The sequence below is a fragment of the Strongylocentrotus purpuratus genome, unplaced genomic scaffold (genome assembly GCF_000002235.5).
Source record: "Strongylocentrotus purpuratus isolate Spur 01 unplaced genomic scaffold, Spur_5.0 spur5_scaffold_20, whole genome shotgun sequence".
Taxonomy (NCBI): domain Eukaryota; kingdom Metazoa; phylum Echinodermata; class Echinoidea; order Camarodonta; family Strongylocentrotidae; genus Strongylocentrotus; species Strongylocentrotus purpuratus.
In genome coordinates this window covers 22,253,974-22,281,353 of record NW_022145606.1, presented here as the reverse complement: position 1 = coordinate 22,281,353, position 27,380 = coordinate 22,253,974, and the positions used below count along the sequence as shown (strand labels likewise).

The window sequence follows — 27,380 nt, the reverse complement described above, 5'->3', positions numbered from 1 at the left end:
CCATTTCCAAGTTATCTTGCCAACAAAAAAGTGGTTAGAAATAAGAAAAATATATAATAATAAATAAATAAATAAAGGCAATTCTAACGAAATTATAAGGTGGTCTGTACGTTATGGCACAGTCACACGGCCACTTACGGTAGCTGCGGATGCTTACGGATAAAAGTCCGTAAGCATCCGCAAGGATCCGTATCATCCGTAAGCATCCGTATCCATCCGTAATTCAATCCGCAGGATCCGCAGACATACGCAGATCCGCAGCGGAATTTTGAAAATCTCAAAATTTTGCTGCGGATGAAATATACGTAAGCATCCGCAGAATATACGTTATCCATACGTAAAATACGTAACTCATACGTAAGATACGTAAACTCATCCGCAGGATACGTTAGATACGTAACTGATCCGCATACTTTGTCGGGTGTGCGGATGCCTGCGGATACATAGGGGTACGTAAACACTATTACGTAGGAGTTACGTATGTTTAACGTATTTTTGACATATATATTGCGGATCTTACGATAGGACTTGCGTATGCTTGCGGATGGGATACGAATATTACGGATGGGATACGGATGTTACGGATTGGATATGTATGTTACGGTTGAGATACGGATAATATGCGGAATTTTTACCTATGTCTTCTTTCATTTCGGCGGATGTCGCCCATGCCAAATGGTCTTCACTTGGGTATGCAACCCTGGATGCTGCCAGCATCCTCATCATTGTCAGTTCTTCAACTGTAGACTTTCACAGGTCACTCAAGATGGAGAGAGAACACCGCCTTGTGTTGCTGGATTGTTTGATGGCCATCCAACACAATCAGATGCAGATGAAGATCCTGATGGCCAAGATGCAAGCCATCCTTGAAAGGAGAAAAGAGAGGATGTGTTGGGTTCGTCACTGGATCACATTGCGACCACACCAGGGTGCCTATGGTAACCTGATGCACCTGCTACGCAATGAGGATGTTCAGGGCTTCCGCAACTTCACCCGCATCACACCTGCCATGTTTGCCGAAATGGTCACCCGCCTCACTCCTCGCTTACAGAAGTATGATACCTGGTACAGGAAGGCCCTTCCAGTAGGCTTGAAGGTCGCCATCACCATGCGCTACCTTGCCAGTGGGGACTCCTACCACAGCCTGATGTACCTATTCTATGTACCCCACAACACCATCTCACTCTTGGTGTTGGACGTGTGTCAGGCCATCTACGCTGAGTATGGCGAGGAGACCATCAGCAACCCATCTACTCCAGAGGGGTGGAAGGGCATTGCCCAGACCTTCTCCGACCGGTGGAACTTCCACCATTGCCTGGGAGCCTTAGATGGCAAGCACATCCGCATCAAGGCACCCGCGAACTGTGGCTCCCAGTTCTACAACTATAAGGGGTACAACTCGATTGTACTCCTTGCCCTGGTTGATGGCAACTACAAGTTCCGGTGGGTGGAGGTGGGAGCAGGTGGTGCGAGTTCTGATGCCCAGATTTGGAACACGTGCAGTCTGAAAGAGGCAATTGACGATGAGAACATTGGAATACCACCAGATGAGCCACTGCCTCATGACGATCGAGACATCCCTTATTTCGTGATTGCTGACGCTGCATTTGCACTACGCACCACCCTGATGAAGCCTTTTGGTGCCAAGCCACTGACCATGGAGGAGAGGATATTTAACTATAGACTTTCCAGAGCCAGGAGATGTGTGGAGAATGCCTTTGGCATTCTTGCAAACAGATTCCGGTGTCTTCTGAGTGCTATGGCACAGGTGCCTTCCACAGTGGAGACCATCGTCCTCGCCTGCCTGTACATCCACAACCTCCTGAGAGACCAGGCATCCGCTGAGCAGAATGGCATGATGGACAGAGAGGACGACCAGCACAACATCATCCCGGGTGCATGGAGAGAGGGGGGCGTGCTGGATGACATGCAACAGAGGCTTGCTGGCAACTACACCACCAAGATTGCCAAGCGCCAGCGCCTGTACCTCAAGCATTACTACAATGGCAACGCCGGAGCAGTTCCCTGGCAGCAGCGCATGGCCTAAGCAGTTGGCCAAACATAACAAACAGACAAATCATGCAACTCTTGATGCTTAAATTTGACAACAAAAAAATTGAACAAGGTAACGAAAGGATGTAAATTTATTTATAAAATCTGTGTTGAGAAAATCTTTAAAACTCCTATTTCACAAAACAAATGGAGGAACATTGTTTCAAAACCAATTGTTACTTGGGACAAAATTTATATGATTCCTTTTAAATGTTCTTTATCAAGAAAACTTAGATATTTACAATATAAAATCTTCATAATATCCTTGGTGTTAACAAGTATCTGAAAACTGTTGGTATATTAAATTTGTGTTCTTTTTGTTCAAAACACTCTGAAACTATTGCCCATTTATTTTGGGAATGCCCCTTCAATCGTCGATTTTTAGATGATTTTGAAAAATACACTCTCAAAAGTGAAATAATGTTATCTTTTAATGATTTTGTATTTGGCATACCAGGTGGAAATTATTCTTCTTTTAATTTTGATATTTTATATGCTAAATATTATATATTTTCAGCTAGGTGTTTAAATGGTTATTTATCGTTTTCATCATTGGGGGGTGGGGGAACCGTCAGCTCTGCCAGGGATGGTCCCTCTTCTTCTACCTTTTGAGCCTCTTCCTCTGCCTGGGGAGGCTGTTGTGGCTGCTCACTCACTGGAGGATTCTTCCTGGTTTTTCTGCTACTTCTTCTGCCAGACATGATGCACACGAAAGTCCAAAAAGATGGAGAAGAAACTGTTGAATAACTGGAACTAGATCTCAGACTTGATGAAATGCGACTGAAGCAAGCTCCGATCCACGTGGGTTTATATGCGGATGGTGCGGACGCCAGAGGAAGCCGACATGCGCAGACACGAGCGTAACTTATCCGTATCGTCCGTAAGTCATCCGTATCGTCCGTAAGTCATCCGTAAAATCCGTAAGTCATCCGCAAGTCGTCAGTAACATGTGTCAGCGGGTTGGCAGCGGATGGGTTCATCCGCAGGTTTTACCCGTAACATCCGTAATTCATACGTAACATCCGTAACTAATCCGTATCGTTCGCAGAATATAGGTAACTTTTGCTCAAATTTCCGTATTGGGGTTAAAAATTACGCATTTTCATTATCCAAATATACGCAGGCATCCGCAGGTCCGTAAAATGGCCGTGTGACTGTAGCATTATACAGCCCACCTGATAAGCGAGATACTGCTAAAAAACAATGTCATGTAGATTAATGATGTGAACGAAATTCACCTTCCATAGGCATAACACGCAACTTAAGAAATTTCTGATATGTGCCTTTAATCGTAAATTTCACTATGATGACGTGATCAAAATGAAAAATGATGATGACTGAGCTTGTAGAGAATTGTCTTTGCTACAACATATCGAAATTTGGAAGAAAATCGATCAATATTTACAGAGATACAATCAATTTTCCATAGGATTTCCATGGATTTTGTATAGGCATGTTTTTGCCCATATACGCTATGTATTAAAAGAGCTCGCGCGCACTGACATTTATCTTGAATTTACGCTCATCTTGTTAATAATGGTCATAAAGAGATAAACATGGTATCAAATTCCTTGAAAAAATATGAGAAATATCATGAAAGAAAAAAAAATGGCGATTCTATGTTTTGTAATGGTGTTACGCGCGAAAACGCGCGTGCATGCTCGTACGCGCGATTTTTTATAAAATGCTTAAAATGACCTGAAACGTATGCAAAATAAATTTGAGACGATTTTGAGCATTTAAATTTTTTGCGCGCGCACTGACGCGCGGACGTACGCGCACGCGTGCGTTTTTTGACCTAAAATTGACTGGACTGATATTGACCTTGATCATAATAAATATGAATGAGAAATACCTTTTGGTTATGAAGATATGATCATGAGTTGATTTTCAGAAAATTTCACAAAATGGCGCCTAGATGACGTCATCAGTCAAGGTCAAGGTTGAAAACCTTACATTGCTTTGTCCATATGCCTATACATATGTGTGTCAAATTTCATTTCATTTAATTCAGCCATTTCTAAGTTATCTTGCTAACAAAAAAGTGGTAAGAATTAAGAAAAATAAATAATAAAGAAATAAATAAAGGCGATTTTAACAAAAATATAAGGTGGTCTGTATTAGATACAGCCCACCTGATAAATAATAAAGAATAAATAAAGGCGATTTTAACAAAAATATAAGGTGGTCTGTATTAGATACAGCCCACCTGATAATAAATAAATAATTAGAAATTTAATTCGTCATGGGGACGAATTAGGTGGTCTGTTTTCAATTTTATGATCATTGAAAAGTCAAAAGAGAAAAAAAAAAGAAGAAAAAAAATTGTTGGAGACTCCCGGACTCGAACCAGGGATCTCGAGGTCCAGAGTCAAGTGCGTTACCGACATACCAAAACATTTCCCATAGCGATTACACGTAAACGGAAAATGAAATTCTCAAATCCCACTTTGCAAGTGAAATATGAGCATGATCCCGGCATCTGATCGAGAATTAAATGGCACATTTGTGATAGCTTATTGTCTCAGCTACAACATACTCGATGCTCAGCGAAAACCAAGCTAAAACGACGGAGATATTGCTCGTAAAAAACGGGAATGTAGAATCCAGTTTTCAGAAAAAGTCATGTCCCATAGAGAATACACGCAAAATGTAAAAAATTGACATGCCTGCATTAATCGCAAAAATACGCCATGATGCTTTCGTCAAAATGAAAATTCGTGTCAATTACATCTGTAGAGAATCGTCTCAGCTAGATCATATCAAAATTTGGAAGAAAATCGATCAATATTTACAGAGATACAGTCAATTTTCCAGAAATATGCTGACGTCATAATATGCAAATTGAAATTTTGAGTAGGGAGGCCATTATGATGACGTCATGAGTTAATAGAGGGTCGAATGAGACATGAACTCATATTTTTAATCCATACTCTATCAAAATATGGAAACAAAATTGGGTTCACCTTGCATCCTAAAGCGCGACAATGGATTTTGTAAAGGCATGTTTTTGCCCATGTATGCTATGTATTACAAGAGCTCGCACGCACGGAAATTATCTTAAACGGACGCTCATTCCGTTATTAATGGTCAGAAAAAGATGAACAAGGTATCAAAATGCTTGAAATAATGTGCGAAATATGATGACAGAGATAGTTTGGCGATTCTATGTTGGAAAATACCAGTACGTGCGAAAACGCGCGCGCATAAGTGCTCTCGCGCAATTTTTGAAAATGCTTAAAATGGCCTGAAACGTATGCAAAATTAATTTGAGACGATTTTGAGCATTTTAAAATTTTGCGCGCGCATTGACGCGCGGACGTACTTGCACGCGCGCGTTATTTGACCTGAATTTGACCGGACGGATATTGACCTCGATCATGATAAATATGAATGAGAAATAGCTTTTGGTTATGAAGATATGATCATGAGTTGATTTTTACAAAATGGCGCCTAGATGACGTCATCAGTAAAGGTCAATGTTGAAAACGTTATTGTGCTTTGTACATATGCCTATACATATGTGTGCCAAATTGCAAGGCATTTGATTGAGCGATTTTCAAGTTATCTTGCTAACAAAAAAGTGGTTAGAAATAAGAAAAATATTTAATAACTAGACATATAATACTTGTTTGGAACAAGTATAGGTGGGCTGGTCAACTAACATTTGAGACAAAATAGAGCAAAGATAAGCGACATAATGCTTACAAATTCTTAAAAGACAATATCATGTAGATTCATAACGTGAACTAAATTCACCTTCTATAGGCATAACACGCAAATTATGAAGTTTTTGACATGAGGCCTTTAATCAAAATTTTCACTATGATGACGTCATCAAAATGAAAAATGGTTATTACTGCGCTTGTAGAGAATTGTCTTAGCTACAACATATCGAAATTTTGAAGAAAATTGATCAATATTTACAGAGATACAATCAATTTTACATAAATATGCTGACGTCATAATATGCAAATTCGTATTTTGAGTTCCAAGGCCATTGTGATGATGTCACGATACACTTAATGGCCAAATGAGACATGGAATCATATTTCCGACTCATACTCTATCTTAATATGAAAACAAATTGAGGATCCCGGTGCATTCCAAAGAGCTATAACGGATTTTGTATAGGCATGTTTTTGCCCATATATGCTATGTATTAAAAGACCTCGCGCGCACTGACATTTATCTTGAATTTACGCTCATCTTGTTAATAATGGTCATAAAGAGATAAACATGGAATCAAATTCCTTGAAAAAATATGAGAAATATCATGAAAGAAAAAAAATGGCGATTCTATGTTTTTTAATGGTGTTACGCGCAAAAACGCGCGCGCATGCTCGTACGCGCGATTTTTTATAAAATGCTTAAAATGACCTAAAACGTATGCAAAATAAATTTGAGACGATTTTGAGCATTTCAAAATTTTGCGCGCGCATTGACGCGCGGACGTACGCGCACGCGCCTGTTTTTTGACCTGAAATTGACCGGACTGATATTGACCTTGATCATGATAAATATGAATGAGAAATACCTTTTGGTTATGAAGATATGATCATGAGTTGATTTTCAGAAAATTTCACAAAATGGCGCCTAGATGACGTCATCAGTCAAGGTCAAGGTTAAAATCCTTACTGTGTTTTGTCCATATGCCTATACATATGTGTGCCAAATTTCAAAGCATTTGATTGAATAATTTCAAAGATATCTTGCTAACAAAAAGTGGGTCGAAATAAGAAAAATAAATAATAAAGGCGATTTTAACAAAAATATAAGGTGGTCTGTATTAGATACAGCCCACCTGACTAGACATATAATACTTGTTTGGAACAAGTATAGGTGGGCTGGTCAACTAAAACTTGACACAAAATGGAGCAAAAACTAGATTTGTAATACTTGTTTGGAACAAGTATAGGTGGGCTGATCCAACAAAAAATTGAGACAAAATAAAGGGTACATTTAAGATAGCTTTTTGTCTCAGCTACAACATACTCGAAGTTCAGCGTAAATGAAGCTAAAACGATGTAGATATTGCTCGCGAAAGACGGGAATGTAGAATCGAGTTTTGAGAAAAAGTCATGTCCCATAGAGAATACACGCAAAATGTGAAAAATTGACATGCCTCCTTTAATCGCAAAAATACGCCATGATGCCTTTGTCAAAATGAAATATAGTAGCAACTGCATTTGTAGGAAATTGTCTCAGCTAAAACATATCAAAATTTGTAAGAAAATCGATCAATATTTACAGAGATACAATCAATTTTCCATAAATATGCTGACGTCATAATATGCAAATTGGAATTTTGAGTTCGGAGGCTATTTTGATGACGTCATGAGTTAATTGAGGGTCAAATAAGACATGAAAAAATATCTCCGAATCATACTCTTTTAAAATATGAAAAAAAATTGGGGTCACCTTGCATCCAAAAGGGCTACAATGGATTTTGTATAGGCATGTTTTTTGCCCATATATGCTATGTATTACAAGAGCTCGCGCGCACGGAAATTTTTGTTAAACGGTCGATCATTCCGTTATTAATAGTCATAAAGAGACAAACATGGTATCAATTTGTTTGTAAATATATGTGGAATATTATGAAGAAAAAAAATGGCGATTCTATGTTGTGCAAAAGTTTTACGCGCGAAAACGCGCACGCATGTGCGTGTGCGCGATTTTTTATGAAATGCTTAGAATGGCCTAAAACGTATGCAGAATGATTTTGAGACGATTTTGAGCATTTCAAAATTTTGCGCGCGCATTGACGCGCGGACGTACGCGCACGCGCGCGTTATTTGACCTCAAATTGACCGGACGGATATTGACCTTGATCATGATAAATATGAATGAGAAATACCTTTTGGTTATGAAGATATGATCATGAGTTGATTTTCGTAAAATCTTACAAAATGGCGCCTAGATGACGTCATCAGTGAAGGTCAATGTTGAAAACATTATTGTGCTTTGTACATATGCCTATACATATGTGTGCCAAATTTCAAGGCATTTGATTGAGCCATTTCCAAGTTATCTTGCCAACAAAAAAGTGGTTAGAAATAAGAAAAATATATAATAATAAATAAATAAACTAGAAATTTAATTCGTCATGGGGACGAATTAGGTGGTCTGTCTTCAAGTCTTATGATAGATTATAATATTTACTATATTGAGAAAGGGAGAAGTTATATAGACATGTAAACAATGATGATCATCATGATGATCATGATGATGATGATCTTGATAGTAATGGTGATGACGACTATGATGATGACGATGATCATGATGATGTTGATGATTATCATCAACAGACCACGATGACATTAGACTGAAAAAAATGAGAGAACATTTAGATAGTATATAGTCTCAGCTACAACATACTCAAAAATCAACAAAAATCAAGCCGAAATAACGGCGATATTGCTCGCAAAAGACAAGAATGTAGAATCCAGGTTTGAGAAAAAGTCATCTCCCATAAGGATTACACGCAAAAAGTAATGGATCTAGTGATAATAGGGTAATAATAAAGTAAATATGGTTGTTTATTACATTATTTGCGATTGTACGTGTTTTAATATTCAAAGGAGATGGTAGAGTGAAAGGTCAAAAAGAAAAAAAGTGAAAAAAAAATTGTTGGAGACGCCCGGACTCGAACCAGGGACCTTGAGGTCTGAAGTCAAGTGCGTTACCGATATACCAAAACATTTCCCATAGAGATTACACGTAAACGGAAAATGGAATTATCAAATCCCACTTTGTAAGTGAAATATGAGCATGATCCCGGCATCTGATCGAAAAATAAAGGGCACACTTGTGATAGCTTATTTTCTCAGCTACAACATACTCAAAGCTCAGCGTAAACAAAGATAAAACGACGGAGATATTGCTCGCGAAAGACGAGAATGTAGAATCCAGTTTTGAGAAAAAGTCATGTCCCATAGAGAATACACGCAAAATGTGAAAAAATGACATGCCTCCTTTAATCGCAAAAAAAACGCCATGATACCTTTGTCAAAATGAAATTTTGTGGTGACTGTATTTGTAGAGAATATTCTCAGGTAGAACATATCCCAATTCGAAAGAAAATTGATCAATATTTACAGAGATACAATCAATTTTCCAAAAATCTGCTGACGTCATAATATGCAAATTAAAATTATGAGTTCGGAGGCCATTATGATGACGTCATGAGTTAATTGAGGGTCAAATGACACATGAAATCATATCTCCAACTCATGCTTTTTCTAACCATGATATAAAAGTTGGGGTCAATTGACTATCTGAAGAGCTATTTCGATTTTTAAAATGGGATGTTTTTGATCAAATTTGCATTATATTGCCCATAGCAGCACGCGCAGATTTGAACTTTGACGCGCACTCACGGCCTTATGAAAGGTCAAGAGTGACTGAAATTAATGTAAATTGTCATTTACGGTAAGAGGAATCTAAATCATGTAACAAAATTGAATTTGACCTTTTCCGCGCGTTATGAGCGCGCGCAACGCGCGCGGTGACACGTACGGACGGAAAATTTTGAAATGCTTAAAATGACCTGATTCGTACTCTCCTTTAATAGTTAAGTGATTTTGAGCATTTTAAAATTTTGACGCGCGCGTACGTGCGGGTCATGACCTTTATGTGACCTTTGATGACATGACTTGTTGACCCTTGACCTGAAGTATATGTGATATGAATATGAATGACCGTTGCTCATGCATCATGAAGATATGATGGATAACGTGATTTAACAAAATGGCGCCTGGATGACGTCACGATGACCTGATGACCTTGAAAAGGTTACTGTCACGTCTCATGACAATGACCTATGACTGTTTTAAAATTGAAAGAAATTAACACAACCGATCTTGAGTTAACCGATGAACAAAAAACGGGGAGAAATAAAAATAAATAATAATAATAACTAGACATTTAATTCGTCATGGGGACGAATTAGGTGGTCTGTCTTCAAGTCTTATGATAGATTATAATATTTACTATATTGAGAAAGGGAGAAGTTATATAGACATGTAAACAATGATGATCATGATGATGATGATGATGATGATGATCTTGATAGTAATGGTGATGACGATGACGATGATGATGATGATCATGATGATGTTGATGATTATCATCAACAGACCACGATGACATCAGACTGAAAAAAATGAGAGAACATTTAGATAGTATATAGTCTCAGCTACAACATACTCAAAAATCAACAAAAATCAAGCCGAAATAACGGCGATATTGCTCGCAAAAAACAAGAATGTAGAATTCTGATTTGAGAAAAAGTCATCTCCCATAAGGATTACACGCAAAAAGTAATGGATCTAGTGATAATAGGGTAATAATAAAGTAAATATGGTTGTTTATTACATTATTTGCGATTGTACGTGTTTTAATATTCAAAGGAGATGGTACAGTGAATGGTCAAAAAGAAAAAAAAGTGAAGAAAAAAAATTGTTGGTGACGCCCGGACTCGAACCAGGGACCTCGAGGTCGGAAGTCAAGTGCGTTACCGATATACCAAAACATTTCCCATAGAGATTACGCGTAAACGGAAAATGGAATGCACAAATCCCACTTTGTAATTGAAATATGAGCATGATCCCGGCATCTGATCGAAAAATAAAGGGCACACTTGTGATAGCTTATTGTCTTAGCTACAACATACTCAAAGTTCAGCGTAAACAAAGCTAAAACGACGGAGATATTGCTCGCAAAAGACAGGATGTAGAATCCAGTTTTGAGAAAAAGTCATGTCCCATAGAGAATACACGCAAAATGTGAAAAATTGACATGCCTCCTTTAATCGCAAAAATACGCCATGATGCCATTGTCAAAATGAAATATCGTGACAACTACATTTGTAGAGAATTGTCTCAGCTAGATCATATCAAAATTTGGAAGAAAATTGATCAATATTTACAGTTGATACAGTCTATTTTCAAGAAATCTGCTGACGTCATAATATGCAAATTGAAATTTTGAGTTGGGAGGCCATTATGATGACGTCATGAGTTAATTGAGGGTCAAATGAGACATGAAATCATATTTCCAATTCATACTCTATCAAAATATGGAGAAAAAAATTGGGTTCAACTTCCATCCTAAAGCGCTACAATGGATTTTGTATAGGCATGTTTTTGCCCATGTATGCTATGTATTACAAGAGCTCGCACGCACGGAAATTATCTTAAACGGACGCTCATTCCGTTATTAATGGTCAGAAAAAGGTAAACAAGGTATCAAAATGCTTGAAAAAATGTGCCAAATATGATGACAGAGAAAAATTGGCGATTCTATGTTGGAAAATATCAGTACGCGCGAAAACGCGCGCGCATGCACGTGTGCGCGTTTTTTTGCAAAATGCTTAAAATGGCCTAAAACGTATGCAAAATTAATTTGATAGGATTTTGAGCATTTTAAAATTTTGCGCGCGAGCTGACGCGCGGACGTACGCATGCGCGCGCGTTTTTTGACCTGAAATTGACCGGACGGATATTGACCTTAATCGTGATAAATATGAATGAGAAATGCTTTTCCGTTATGAAGATATGATCATGAGTAAAAAGTACCAAAATAAACACAAAATGGCGCCTGGATGACGTCATGAAAATTTGATGAACTTGAAAATGTTACTGTCACGTCTCATGACAATGGCCTATGACTGTGCCAAAATTGAAGGAAATTGATTGAACCGATCTTGAGTTATCCTGTGAACAAAAAAGTGTGAAGAAATAAATAAAAATAAAGAATAACTAGAAATTTAATTCGTCATGGGGACGAATTAGGTGGTCTGTCTTCAAGTCTTATGAGAGATTATAATATTTACTATATTGAGAAAGGGAGAAGTTATATAGACATGTAAACAATGATGATCATCATGATGATCATGATGATGATGATCTTGATAGTAATGGGGATGACGATGATGATGATGATGATGATCATGATGATGTTGATGATTATCATCAACAGACCACGATGACATCAGACTGAACAAAATTAGAGAACATTTAGATAGCGTATAGTCTCAGCTACAACATACTCAAAAATCAACAAAAACCAAGCAGAAATAACAGCGATATTGCTCGCAAAAGACAAGAATGTAGAATCCAGATTTGAGAAAAAGTCATCTCCCATAAGGATTACACGCCAAAAGTAATGGATCTAGTGATAATAGGGTAATAATAAAGTAAATATGGTTGTTTATTGCATTATTTGCAATTGTACGTGTTTTAATATTCAAAGGAGATGGTAGAGTGAAAGGTCAAAAAGAAAAAAAAGTGAAGAAAAAAAATTGTTGGAGACGCCCGGACTCGAACCAGGGACCTCGAGGTCGGAAGTCAAGTGCGTTACCGATATACCAAAACATTTCCCATAGAGATTACACGTAAACGGAAAATGGAATTATCAAATCCCACTTTGTATGTGAGATATGAGCATGATCCCGGCATCTGATCGAGAAATAAAGGGCACACGTGTGATAGCTTATTGTCTCAGCTACAACACACTCAAAGCTCAGCGTAAACAAAGATAAAACGACGGAGATATGGCTCGCGAAAGACGAGAATGTAGAATCCAGTTTTGAGAAAAAGTCATGTCCCATAGAGAATACACGCAAAATGTGAAAAATTGACATGCCTCTTTTAATCGCAAAAATACGCCATGATACCATTGTCAAAATGAAATATCGTGGTAACTGCTTTTGTAGAGAATATTCTCAGGTAGAACATATCAAAATTTGAAAGAAAATTGATCAATATTTACAGAGATACAATCAATTTTCCAAAAATCTGCTGACGTCATAATATGCAAATTAAAATTTTGAGTTCGGAGGCCATTATGATGACGTCATGAGTTAATTGAGGGTCAAATTACACATGAAATCATATCTCCAACTCATGCTTTTTCCAACCATGATATAAAAGTTGGGATCAATTGATTATCTGAAGAGCTATTATGATTCTTAAAATGTCATGTTTTTGATCAAATTTGCATTATATTTCCCATAGCAGCACGCGCGGATTTTGAACTTTGACGCGCGCTCACGGCCTTATGAAAGGTCAAGGGTGACTGAAATTAATGTCAATTGTCATTTACGGTAAGAGGAATCTAAATCATGTAAAAAAAAATGAATTTGACCTTTTCCGCGCGTCGTGAGCGCGCGCAACGCGCGCGGGGACACTTACGGACGGAAAATTTTGAAATGCTTAAAATGACCTGATTCGTACTCTCCTTTAATAGTTAAGTGATTTTGAGCATTTTTAAATTTTGACGCGCGCGTACGTGCGCGTCATGACCTTTTTGTGACCTTTGATGACATAACTTGTTGACCCTTGACCTGAAGTATATGTGATATGAATATGAATGACCTTTGCTTATGCATCATGAAGATATGATGGATAACGTGATTTCACAAAATGGCGCCTGGATGACGTCATGATGACCTGATGACCTTGAAAAGGTTACTGTCACGTCTCATGACAATGACCTATGACTGTGTCAAAATTGAAAGAAATTAACACAACCGATCTTGAGTTAACCGATGAACAAAAAACGGGGAGAAATAAAAATAAATAATAATAATAATAATAATAAATAAATAAATAAATAAAGAAAGAAAATTCTGACGAAAACAATAGGTGATCTGTCGAACGACAGACCACCTAATAATAATAAATAAATAAATAAATAAATAAAGAAAGAAAATTCTGACGAAAACAATAGGTGATCTGTCGTTGACAGACCACCTAATAAATAAATAAAGAAAGAAAATTCTGACGAAAACAATAGGTGATCTGTCGTTGACAGACCACCTAATAAATAAATAAATAAATAAAGAAAGAAAATTCTGACGAAAACAATAGGTGATCTGTCGTTGACAGACCACCTAATAAAGAAAGAAAATTCTGACGAAAACAATAGGTGATCTGTCGTTGACAGACCACCTAATAAAGAAATAAAGAAAGAAAATTCTGACGAAAACAATAGGTAGTCTGTCGAAGACAGACCACCTAATAATAATAAAGAAAATCCTTCAAAGTTCTAGAAAATGTGCAATTTCAACTTTCAATTGAAAATTCCGACATGATCCCAACATCTGATCAAAAAACAAAGTACACCGGTTTTGTAGCCCATGGTCTCGGCTATAACATACCAAAAGTTGGGATAAAATAAAGCACGAATAAGCGAGATAGTGCTCAAAGATTAATGCCATGTAGATTCACGATGTGAACGAAATTCACCTTCCATAGACAATACACGCAAGTGAAGAAAATTCTGACATGTCGCCTTTAATTGAAATTTTCACCATGATGACGTCATCAAAATGAAAAACAATGGACACTGATCTTGTAGAGAATTGTCTCAGCTACAACATATCTAAGTTTAGAAGTAAATTATTTAAAATTGACAGAGATACAATCAATTTTCCATATATATGATGACGTCATCAAATGCAAATTCGTTTTTTGAGTTCCAAGGCCATTATGATGATGTCACGATATATATAATGGCCAAATGAGACCTAAAATCACATCTCCAACTCATATTCTATCCAAATATGAGAAAAAATTTGGGGTTTTGTGGACTTCCTAAAGAGCTATAATGGATTTTGTATAGGCATGTTTTTGCCCATATATGCTATGTATTACAAGATCACGCGCGTACGGACATGTATTTTAAACGGACGCTAATTCCGTCAATAATGGTCATGGAAAGCTAAACATGGTATCAAATTGTTCGGAAAAAGATAAGGAATACCCTCGTCAAAAAGACGTACTGAAAATTATTCTTCGTTTGGCCGCTACGAACGAAAACGCGCAAAAATGCGTGTTTTGCGTGATTTTTATGAAATGCTTAAAATGGCCTGAAACGTATCCAAAATGAATTTGAGGCAATTTGGAGCATTTTGAAATTTGCGCGCGCACTGACGCGCGGACGTACGTGCACGCGCACGTTTTTTGACCTGAAATTGACCGGACTGATATTGACCTTGATCATGGTAAATATGAATGAGAAATGACTTTCAGTTATGAAGTTATGATCATTTGAAATTTTCCAAAAAAAACACAAAATGGCGCCTGGATGACGTCATGAAGACTTGATGACCTTGAAAAGGTTCCTGTCACGTCTTATGGCAATGACCTATGACTGTGCCAAAATTGAAAGAAATTGGACGGTTCAATTTTGAGTTATCGTGCACACAAAAAAGTGGAAGAAATAAAAATAAAGAAATAAAGAAAGAAAATTCTGACGAAAACAATAGGTAGTCTGTCGAAGACAGACCACCTAATAAATAAATAAAGAAAGAAAATTCTGACGAAAACAATAGGTGATCTGTCGAAAACGACAGACCACCTAATAAAGGCAATTCTAACGAAATTATAAGGTGGTCTGTACGTTATACAGCCCACCTGATAAGCGAGATACTGCTAAAAAACAATGTCATGTAGATTAATGATGTGAACGAAATTCACCTTCCATAGGCATAACACGCAACTTAAGAAATTTCTGATATGTGCCTTTAATCGTAAATTTCACTATGATGACGTGATCAAAATGAAAAATGATGATGACTGAGCTTGTAGAGAATTGTCTTTGCTACAACATATCGAAATTTGGAAGAAAATCGATCAATATTTACAGAGATACAATCAATTTTCCATAGGATTTCCATGGATTTTGTATAGGCATGTTTTTGCCCATATACGCTATGTATTAAAAGAGCTCGCGCGCACTGACATTTATCTTGAATTTACGCTCATCTTGTTAATAATGGTCATAAAGAGATAAACATGGTATCAAATTCCTTGAAAAAATATGAGAAATATCATGAAAGAAAAAAAAATGGCGATTCTATGTTTTGTAATGGTGTTACGCGCGAAAACGCGCGTGCATGCTCGTACGCGCGATTTTTTATAAAATGCTTAAAATGACCTGAAACGTATGCAAAATAAATTTGAGACGATTTTGAGCATTTAAATTTTTTGCGCGCGCACTGACGCGCGGACGTACGCGCACGCGTGCGTTTTTTGACCTAAAATTGACTGGACTGATATTGACCTTGATCATAATAAATATGAATGAGAAATACCTTTTGGTTATGAAGATATGATCATGAGTTGATTTTCAGAAAATTTCACAAAATGGCGCCTAGATGACGTCATCAGTCAAGGTCAAGGTTGAAAACCTTACATTGCTTTGTCCATATGCCTATACATATGTGTGTCAAATTTCATTTCATTTAATTCAGCCATTTCTAAGTTATCTTGCTAACAAAAAAGTGGTAAGAATTAAGAAAAATAAATAATAAAGAAATAAATAAAGGCGATTTTAACAAAAATATAAGGTGGTCTGTATTAGATACAGCCCACCTGATAAATAATAAAGAATAAATAAAGGCGATTTTAACAAAAATATAAGGTGGTCTGTATTAGATACAGCCCACCTGATAATAAATAAATAATTAGAAATTTAATTCGTCATGGGGACGAATTAGGTGGTCTGTTTTCAATTTTATGATCATTGAAAAGTCAAAAGAGAAAAAAAAAAGAAGAAAAAAAATTGTTGGAGACTCCCGGACTCGAACCAGGGATCTCGAGGTCCAGAGTCAAGTGCGTTACCGACATACCAAAACATTTCCCATAGCGATTACACGTAAACGGAAAATGAAATTCTCAAATCCCACTTTGCAAGTGAAATATGAGCATGATCCCGGCATCTGATCGAGAATTAAATGGCACATTTGTGATAGCTTATTGTCTCAGCTACAACATACTCGATGCTCAGCGAAAACCAAGCTAAAACGACGGAGATATTGCTCGTAAAAAACGGGAATGTAGAATCCAGTTTTCAGAAAAAGTCATGTCCCATAGAGAATACACGCAAAATGTAAAAAATTGACATGCCTGCATTAATCGCAAAAATACGCCATGATGCTTACGTCAAAATGAAAATTCGTGTTAATTACATCTGTAGAGAATCGTCTCAGCTAGATCATATCAAAATTTGGAAGAAAATCGATCAATATTTACAGAGATACAGTCAATTTTCCAGAAATATGCTGACGTCATAATATGCAAATTGAAATTTTGAGTAGGGAGGCCATTATGATGACGTCATGAGTTAATAGAGGGTCGAATGAGACATGAACTCATATTTTTAATCCATACTCTATCAAAATATGGAAACAAAATTGGGTTCACCTTGCATCCTAAAGCGCGACAATGGATTTTGTAAAGGCATGTTTTTGCCCATGTATGCTATGTATTACAAGAGCTCGCACGCACGGAAATTATCTTAAACGGACGCTCATTCCGTTATTAATGGTCAGAAAAAGATGAACAAGGTATCAAAATGCTTGAAATAATGTGCGAAATATGATGACAGAGATAGTTTGGCGATTCTATGTTGGAAAATACCAGTACGTGCGAAAACGCGCGCGCATAAGTGCTCTCGCGCAATTTTTGAAAATGCTTAAAATGGCCTGAAACGTATGCAAAATTAATTTGAGACGATTTTGAGCATTTTAAAATTTTGCGCGCGCATTGACGCGCGGACGTACTTGCACGCGCGCGTTATTTGACCTGAATTTGACCGGACGGATATTGACCTCGATCATGATAAATATGAATGAGAAATAGCTTTTGGTTATGAAGATATGATCATGAGTTGATTTTTACAAAATGGCGCCTAGATGACGTCATCAGTGAAGGTCAATGTTGAAAACGTTATTGTGCTTTGTACATATGCCTATACATATGTGTGCCAAATTGCAAGGCATTTGATTGAGCCATTTTCAAGTTATCTTGCTAACAAAAAAGTGGTTAGAAATAAGAAAAATATTTAATAACTAGACATATAATACTTGTTTGGAACAAGTATAGGTGGGCTGGTCAACTAAAACTTGAGACAAAATAGAGCAAAAATAAGCGACATACTGCTTACAAATTCTTAAAAAACAATATCATGTAGATTCATAACGTGAACTAAATTCACCTTCTATAGGCATAACACGCAAATTATGAAGTTTTTGACATGAGGCCTTTAATCAAAATTTTCACTATGATGACGTCATCAAAATGAAAAATGGTTATAACTGCGCTTGTAGAGAATTGTCTTAGCTACAACATATCGAAATTTTGAAGAAAATTGATCAATATTTACAGAGATACAATGAATTTTACATAAATATGCTGACGTCATAATATGCAAATTCGTATTTTGAGTTCCAAGGCCATTGTGATGATGTCACGATACACTTAATGGCCAAATGAGACATGAAATCATATTTCCGACTCATACTCTATCTAAATATGAAAAATAATTGAGGATCCCGGTGCATTCCAAAGAGCTATAACGGATTTTGTATAGGCATGTTTTTGACAATATATGCTATGTATTAAAAGAGCTCGCGCGCACTGACATTTATCTTGAATTTACGCTCATCTTGTTCATAATGGTCATAAAGAGATAAACATGGTATCAAATTCCTTGAAAAAATATGAGAAATATCATGAAAGAAAAAAAAATGGCGATTCTATGTTTTGTAATGGTGTTACGCGCGAAAACGCGCGCGCATGCTCGTATGCGCGATTTTTTATAAAATGCTTAAAATGACCTGAAACGTATGCAAAAAAAATTTGAGACGATTTTGAGCATTTAAAAATTTTGCGCGCGCACTGACGCGCGGACGTACGCGCACGCGCGCGTTTTTTGACCTGAAATTGACTGGACTGATATTGACCTTGATCGTAATAAATATGAATGAGAAATACCTTTTGGTTATGAAGATATGATCATGAGTTTATTTTCAGAAAATTTCACAAAATGGCGCCTAGATGACGTCATCAGTCAAGGTCAAGGTTGAAAACCTTACTGTGTTTTGTCCATATGCCTATACATATGTGTGCCAAATTTCAAAGCATTTGATTGAATAATTTCAAAGATATCTTGCTAACAAAAAGTGGGTCGAAATAAGAAAAATAAATAATAAATAAAGGCGATTTTAACAAAAATATAAGGTGGTCTGTATTAGATACAGCCCACCTGACTAGACATATAATACTTGTTTGGAACAAGTATAGGTGGGCTGGTCAACTAACATTTGAGACAAAATAGAGCAAAAATAAGCGACATACTGCTTACAAATTCTTAAAAGACAATATCATTTAGATTCATAACGTGAACTAAATTCACCTTCTATAGGCATAACACGCAAATTATGAAGTTTTTGACATGAGGCCTTTAATCAAAATTTTCACTATGATGACGTCATCAAAATGAAAAATAGTTATTACTGTGCTTGTAGAGAATACGTGCCTTCACGGTTGTTTCATCGCAAAGCATGCCGGGACATAATTCTAGTCCATTTTCACCTTCGCCGTGATCAGCTGTCCTGTTGCAAACAACGGGATTCGTATCGAATCAACATCATAATCTTGTACATAGTCCGCTATTCTGCAGTGATTTTCTTCCAATCCAGTATCATTTGTACGGTAAGAAAACCAAAGTTTGTGGTTATTCATTTTTATGACTAATAAAGCTGATAATACGACGTAATGAGAGTGGGCCGAGATCCAACTTTAGTAAATGTATAAGCCTAGATCTAGTCCCGTATGTTCAAATGTGTGTGCATTTTAAGTAGACTGATTGTCTTTTAAGCTGCTTAAGTACACTCGTCTCGTGTTTTAGGTAGAAATGTACAGTAATATGAGATTTATGTCTCATGAAATATTAATAGACTTTCTAGATCCTATAATTGATAATGGAATAGGGTCTACTAGAATGGCTGACATTTAGATAGTGATTGCAATTAAGTGTAAAAAAGTAAAAGAGGCCATGAAAATGATAGATTTGTCGATCTGGATCTGGATATAAATTCTGATATCGATGAGCTCAACTTGAGCATCTACGTGTTGAAGAAGTGATAAGGATTCTTTTGTTACAATCATTCTTGTGGTCACGAACTTAATAAGATTGTCTTTTCCCTTATATTTATCAGTTGCAGCATCATCGAACACGGCCGATGAAACAGAAGATAACGTGCATGTACTTCTACTTCTATTCTACTTCTATTCTACTACTTGTCAAAGCCTGTTCAGCATCTAGACAAGGGTTATCTTTTGCCGACGGTGGACGGCTTGTGTAAATTTGTGCCAAAATATATACATGTTTATGGTGCAAGTAAAATGATAAAAATCATAAAAATCATAAAAAATGATGCTGTGACTATTCGCAGCTGATGGCTTCCTTGAACTGCTTCAATGTGGGCAGTTCAATGATATTTGTAGGAAGCTCATCCCAGTCTTTCATGGTGCGAGGAAAGAAGCTGTATTTGTAAGAATCGGAGGATGTACCAAGTCTGGTGAAACGAAGGTGATGTTGACACCTTGTAGCTCTGTCTTTCTGTGAGATGTAATCTGGAAGAGGGATGGCTATCTGGTGGTGGAGGATCTTGTACATCATGGCTAGACGTGATTCCAGTCGTCGCTCTTGTAGAGTTGGGAGTCCGATGTTCAATCGCATAGCCGTGAGGCTGTCTTCTCGGCTGTGATTCCCTGTGATGAAGCGTATCCCCCTCCTCTGAACTTTCTCAAGGCTATCTATCAGGTTTTGCCGATATGGATCCCATATAGCTGCCCCATATTCTAGTTGTGATCTGACTAGTGTTGTGTATGCCTGTTTCTTGATGGCAGATGAGCATAGGCTGAGGTTTCTTCGAATGAATCCAAGTGTTCTGTTGGCTTTGGCTGCGACTGCCTTGATGTGATGTTTCCAGCTAAGTTTTTCATGGATCTCCATCCCCAAGTAAGACTGGCTGGAAACAGCGGCAAGCACCTAACATGTAACATGTAACATGTAGATGTTACGAAAGAGCTCATTTCACAATGGACAACAGAAGTGTTACGTGACTTTCTACAAGGAGGGGACTCAAGCTTGGAAATCGAGTACCGGTAGTCATTATTTTATGGGTGTTCTCTGCCTTGATGCGGTAGCTGTTCAGCCATCCGAGGTAGACACTGTGAGGAACTGGACAATGGATGGATTGGGGGGGGGTGGGGGTAGGCATGCAGAACTGGCCTACTATGTTTGTATGTACCTACTGGATAAGGACCCTCCATCACTAGAGGGAAAAATAATGAGAGACTACAAAGAGGGGAAGGCATATAGTTATTTTGCCTTGTGAAAAAATTAGATTTAGCCCCTAAAAAAGTGTTCCTTCTGGTATCAAATGACGACAGGTGAAACCTCACAGTTGTAGAATTATTATCTGTAATGTGATTTCCAAACCATGTGACAGCAAATGGTGTATGGTGTATGTTGTAAAGGTATTGTAAAATGCATTGTTTAACAATGTATAACAATGTTTAAACCGAGATGGACGTATGGCCCTACGTGCTACCAGTGTCTGTGATATGGTGTATTAATACTGAAGCCCTAACAAAATTGTGCTTCAAAATGATCAAGAAGTGCCTCTAAAAAGTAAAAATCTTTGTTTGACCCCTTTTACCATACTCGTTTTCCCCAATAAACTGTAGTGTTATGAAAACCGTTTGGCAAACACAAAATTTGGTTTCGATTTCCAATCGTAAATATCTTGATAATCAGACAGGCGATCGGATTGTAAAAGTCATTGAGTTCCTGACTGACCTAAATTTATCATTGCAGCATGAGCTAAATCCAGGATTTTGTTTCAGAATCTGAGAGTAAGTTACCCGATCCCTTTAAATGTGTTTGCATTAAAGGTGGTACCCCCCCCCCCTTCTCAGCAAAAGTCCAGTGTGTAAAGTCAATACGGGCAGATCTTTTTCTTTGTTACGAGCCAGAGATTTTGGGAACACGCATGCGGTACCTCCGTTCCCGTTCCTGGAGGGGGGGGGGGCGGGGGTGGTACTACTTTTTCATAAGATGTCAACTTATATGCATTGCATTAAACCTGTTGATATTGATCTAACTTGTATTCATCTCATGGTTATATTTATTTTATCAATAAAATAAAACAACACAGAGAAGGTTGTAGATGAGTACTAAGCAATCATTACTGTATGTAGGACGCCGAGTTGAAGTTATTCATGATTTATTCAAGAGAGGAAGGTCAGACAGACCTGATGTTTTAAATATTTAACGAGAGAAAAATCATAGAAACAGAGAGAGGCATCGAGAGAGATGTCGACGCTTAATGAAAGAGAAAGAGTGATAATAAGGAGAGAGGAGAGAGAAAGAGACAGAGAGGGGAGGGAGAGATAGAGAGGGAGAGCAAGAATTAGGTGAGAAGAGGAAGATCTAAGAGAACAAGAGATTAAATTTTACAAATGTACACGTTTCCATGTGCCTTTACTTAATTTATATTATAATGTAAACGATATTGTGATGGTCTTTGCTTAATTTTAGTTTGCATTCTTTCCTCTAGCTTTATCTTCTAATTTACTATTCTAATTTAGTAAATGTTAGTATAAATATAATTTTGATTTCTATCTCTTCCCCTATGTCATAGCCTCCATTCTTGCTCTCCCTTCCTCATGTTAGTCTATCTCTCTTTCTCTCTCTCTCTCTGTAATGATAACCCCTCTATAAATCTTTTCTCCATTAACTCTTGATATGTTCCTCCTCTTCTCCTTCTCGTTCATCATCACGATCATCATCATCTCAAAACTGTATTAATCAATCTATAAGACTCTTTAGATTGATCAATACAGTTCTTATAACATATGACCTTTATGTACAAACAATAAACCAAATGGTCACAATCATTTAATATAAAGTGGTAAGAACAATTATTCCAACTCTATGGGCAACAACGTAATCTCCATTTTCTCCTCCTCGTTCAAATATTAGCTTCTTTTTCATTCTTTACTCGTGTTACTTCTCTATCTCTCTGACTATACTCACAAGAAAGTAGAATCAACGGTTTGACATGAAACAGTCTAGAAAATGAACTAAATTTATTCAAGTATCAAATGATTTTGAATTACAGACAGCTTTCTCCCACGAGATGAAACAAATATCTCCCTAACCAGAAACTGGCAAAATAACTAAATGCCTTTCCCTCTTTGTAGTCTCTCATTCTTCCCTCTAGTGATGGAGGGTCCTTATCTACTAGGTACACACAAATGTCTCTATACATAGTAGACGACCAGCTCTGCAGTCTGCATGCCTTTCTCCCCCCCCCCCCCCCCCGCCCCCTCTCCATCCATCGTCCAGTTTATCTCTACCTCGGATGGCTGAACAGTACCCCCAGAGTCAAGGCAGAGAACACCCATAAAATAATGACTACCAGTACTCGATTTCCAAGCTTGAGTCCCCTCCTTGTAGAAAGTCACGTAACACTTCTGTTGTCCATTGTGAAATGAGCTCTCTCGTAGCATCTACGTTATCTTCTGATTCATGGGTCATAGTGTTTGATGATGCTGCAACTGATAAATAAAAGGGAAAAGAAAATCAAATTTAAGTTTGTGACCAAAGAACCCTCATCACTTCTTCAACACTAGATCATGTAGCAGACGTGTATGCAGGGGGGAGGGAGTTTCGGGGGTTGAACCCCCCCCCCCTCCTCCAATTTTGTTTAGACTATGTGTGTGTGTGTTTTTGAGGAAACCCCCCCCCCCTCACTTTTTTAATAACAAAAATAAATTAAACATTTTTTGTGCTAAAGGGTGACCCAAAAAAGGTGACCTTACCCCACCAACTGAACAAAATATCGGTCTCCCAAATTTCATACTTTCGGGGAAAAAAAGAAGGGAAAAAAAAGGTGCTCTTACCACCCCCGGCTTATTCACCGACTGGCCGAGTCGTTGTGAAATTGACTGCGTGATTTTCAAATTTTACCCCCCGGCCCCCCCCCCCCCCCTCGAAAAAATCCTCCGTACGCCCCCGTCATGTAGATCCTCAAGTAGAGCTCATTGATATCAGACTATTATATTCAGATCCAGATCGAAAAAATCTATCGTTTTCATGGCCTCTTTTACTTTCTTACATTTATAATTTCTAATTGCAATCACTTTCTAGGCCTAACTGTCGACCATTCTAGTAGACCCTATTCCATTATCAATTATAGGATCTAGAAAGTCTATTCATATTTCATGAGACATAAATCTCATATTACTGTACATTTCTACCTAAAACACGAGACGAGTGTACTTAAGCAGCTTAAAAGACAATCAGTCTACTTAAAATGCACACACATTTGAACATACGGGACTAGATCTAGGCCTACATTTACTAAAGTTGGATCTCGGCCCACTCTCATTACATCGTATTATCAGCTTTATTAGTCATAAAAATGAATAACCACAAACTTTGGTTTTCTTACCGTACAAATGATACTGGATTGGAAGAAAATCACTGCAGAATAGCGGACTATGTACAAGATTATGATGTTGATTCGATACGAATCCCGTTGTTTGCAACAGGACAGCTGATCACGGCGAAGGTGAAAATGGACTAGAATTATGTCCCGGCATGCTTTGCGATGAAACAACCGTGAAGGCACGTATATCATATCGAAATTTTGAAGAAAATTGATCAATATTTACAGAGATACAATCAATTTTACATAAATATGCTGACGTCATAATATGCAAATTCGTATTTTGAGTTCCAAGGCCATTGTGATGATGTCACGATACACTTAATGGCCAAATGAGACATGGAATCATATTTCCGACTCATACTCTATCTTAATATGAAAAAAAATTGAGGATCCCGGTGCATTCCAAAGAGCTATAACGGATTTTGTATAGGCATGTTTTTGCCCATATATGCTATGTATTAAAAGACCTCGCGCGCACTGACATTTATCTTGAATTTACGCTCATCTTGTTAATAATGGTCATAAAGAGATAAACATGGAATCAAATTCCTTGAAAAACCAAGAGAAATATCATGAAAGAAAAAAAATGGCGATTCTATGTTTTTTAATGGTGTTACGCGCGAAAACGCGCGCGCATGCTCGTACGCGCGATTTTTTATAAAATGCTTAAAATGACCTAAAACGTATGCAAAATAAATTTGAGACGATTTTGAGCATTTAAAAATTTTGCGCGCGCATTGACGCGCGGACGTACGCGCACGCGCGCGTTTTTTGACCTGAAATTGACCGGACTGATATTGACCTTGATCATGATAAATATGAATGAGAAATAACTTACCGTTATGAAAATATGATCATAAGTAAATTTTCAGAAAATTTCACAAAATGGCGCCTAGATGACGTCATCAGTCAAGGTCAAGGTTGAAAACCTTACTTTTTTTTGTCCATATGGCTATACATATGTGTGCTAAATATCAAATCATTTGATCGAGCCATTTTCAACTAATCTTGCTAACAAAAAAGTGGGTCGAAATAAGAAAAATAAATAAATAAATAATAAAGGCAATTTTAACAAAATTATAAGGTGGTCTGTATTAGATACAGCCCACCTGACTAGACATAATACTTGTTCGGAACAAGTATAGGTGGGCTGGTCAACTAAAATTTGAGACAAAATAGAGCAAAAATAAGCGAGATACTGATAAAAACAATGTCATTGATGTAATGATGTAAACGAAATTCACCTTCCTTAGGCATAACACGCAACGTAAGAAATTTCTGATATGTGCCCTTTAATCGTAATTTTTACTAGGATGAAGCATCAAAATGAAAAATTGTGTAGACTGAGCTTGTAGAGAATTGTCTCAGCTACATCATATCGAAATTTGGAAGAAAATCGATCAATATGTACAGAGATACAATCAATGTTACATAAATATGCTGACGTCATTATATGCAAATTCGTATTTTGAGTTCCAAGGCCATTATGATGATGTCACGATACACTTAATGGCCAAATGAGACATGGAATCATATTTCCGACTCATACTCTATCTAAATATGAAAAAACATTGATGGTCACGGTGTATTCCAAAGAGCTATAATGGATTTTGTATAGGCATGTTTTGCCCATATATGCTATGTAATTAAAGAGCTCGCGCGCACGGACATTTATCTTGAATTGACGCTCATCTTGTTATTAATGTTCATAAAGAGATAAACATGGTCATAAATTCCTCGAAAAAATATGAGAAATATCATGAAAGAAAAAAAAATGGCGATTCTATGTTGTGTAATGGTGTTACGCGCGAAAACGCGCGCGCATGCGTGTGTGCGCGATTTTTTATAAAATGCTTAAAATGACCTGAAACGTCTGCAAAATAAATTTGAGACGATTTTGAGCATTTCATTTTTTGGCGCGCGCACTGACGCGCGGACGTACGCGCATGCGCGTGTTTTTTTACATGAAATTGACCGGACAGATATTGACCTTCATCATGATGAATATGAATGAAAAATGACTTTTGATTATGAAGATATGATCATGAGTTGATTTTCAGAAAATTTCACAAAATAGCGCCTAGATGACGTCATCAGTCAAGGTCAAGGTTTAAAACATTACTGTGTTTTGTTCATATGCCTATACATATGTGTGCCAAATTTCAAGGCATTTGATTGAGCCATTTTCAAGATATCTTGTTAACAAAAAAGTGGGTAGAATTAAGAAAAATAAACTAGATTTGTAATACTTGTTTGGAACAAGTATAGGTGGGCTGGTCGAACTAAAATTTGAGACAAAATAAAGGGCACATTTGAGATATCTTATTGTCTCAGCTACAACATACTCGAAGTTCAGCGTAAACGAAGCTAAAACGACAGAGATATTGCTCGCGAATGACGGGAATGTAGAATCCATATTTTTGAGAAAAAATCATGTCCCATAGAGAATAAATGCAAAATGTGCAAAATTGACATGCCTCCTTTAATCGCAAATATACGCCATGATGCCTTTGTCAAAATGTAAAATAATGGCTACTGATTTGTAGAAAATTGTCTCAGCTAGAACATATCAAAATTTGGAAGAAAATTGACAGATATTTACAGAGATACAATCAATTTTCCAAAAATATGATGACGTCATAATATGCAAATTGAAATTTTGAGTTCGGAGGCCATTATGATGACGTCATGAGTTAATTGAGGGTCAAATGAGACATGAAACAATATCTCCGAATCATACTCTATTAAAATATGAAAAAAAATTGGGGTCACCTTCCATCCTAAAGCGCGACAATGGATTTTGTAAAGGCATGTTTTTGCCCATGTATGCTATGTATTACAAGAGCTCGCACGCACGGAAATTATCTTAAACGGACGCTCAATCCGTTATTAATGGTCAGAAAAAGATGAACAAGGTATCAAAATGCTTGAAATAATGTGCCAAATATGATGACAGAGAAAGTTTGGCGATTCTATGTTGGAAAATACCAGTACGCGCGAAAACGCG

General features: G+C 37.2%; 1 protein-coding gene and 1 long non-coding RNA gene across 2 annotated transcripts; one reads left to right on the top strand and one right to left on the bottom strand.

Annotated features, from left to right (window-relative positions):
* The first annotated feature begins 417 nt into the window (after positions 1-417).
* Positions 418-2,978, top strand: LOC115927295. The gene is made up of 2 exons (XM_030993036.1): positions 418-1,686; positions 2,690-2,978. The coding sequence occupies exons 1-2, from the start codon at positions 638-640 to the stop codon at positions 2,793-2,795; spliced, it is 1,155 nt and encodes a 384-aa protein (XP_030848896.1). The 5' UTR covers positions 418-637; the 3' UTR covers positions 2,796-2,978.
* A 19,935-nt stretch (positions 2,979-22,913) lies between these two features.
* Positions 22,914-24,422, bottom strand: LOC115927294. Its single transcript, XR_004065550.1, has 2 exons — positions 24,374-24,422; positions 22,914-23,477 (listed from the first exon to the last, which is right to left on the bottom strand). It is a non-coding gene; the product is annotated as an uncharacterized LOC115927294 (long non-coding RNA).
* Between the last annotated feature and the right edge of the window lie 2,958 nt (positions 24,423-27,380).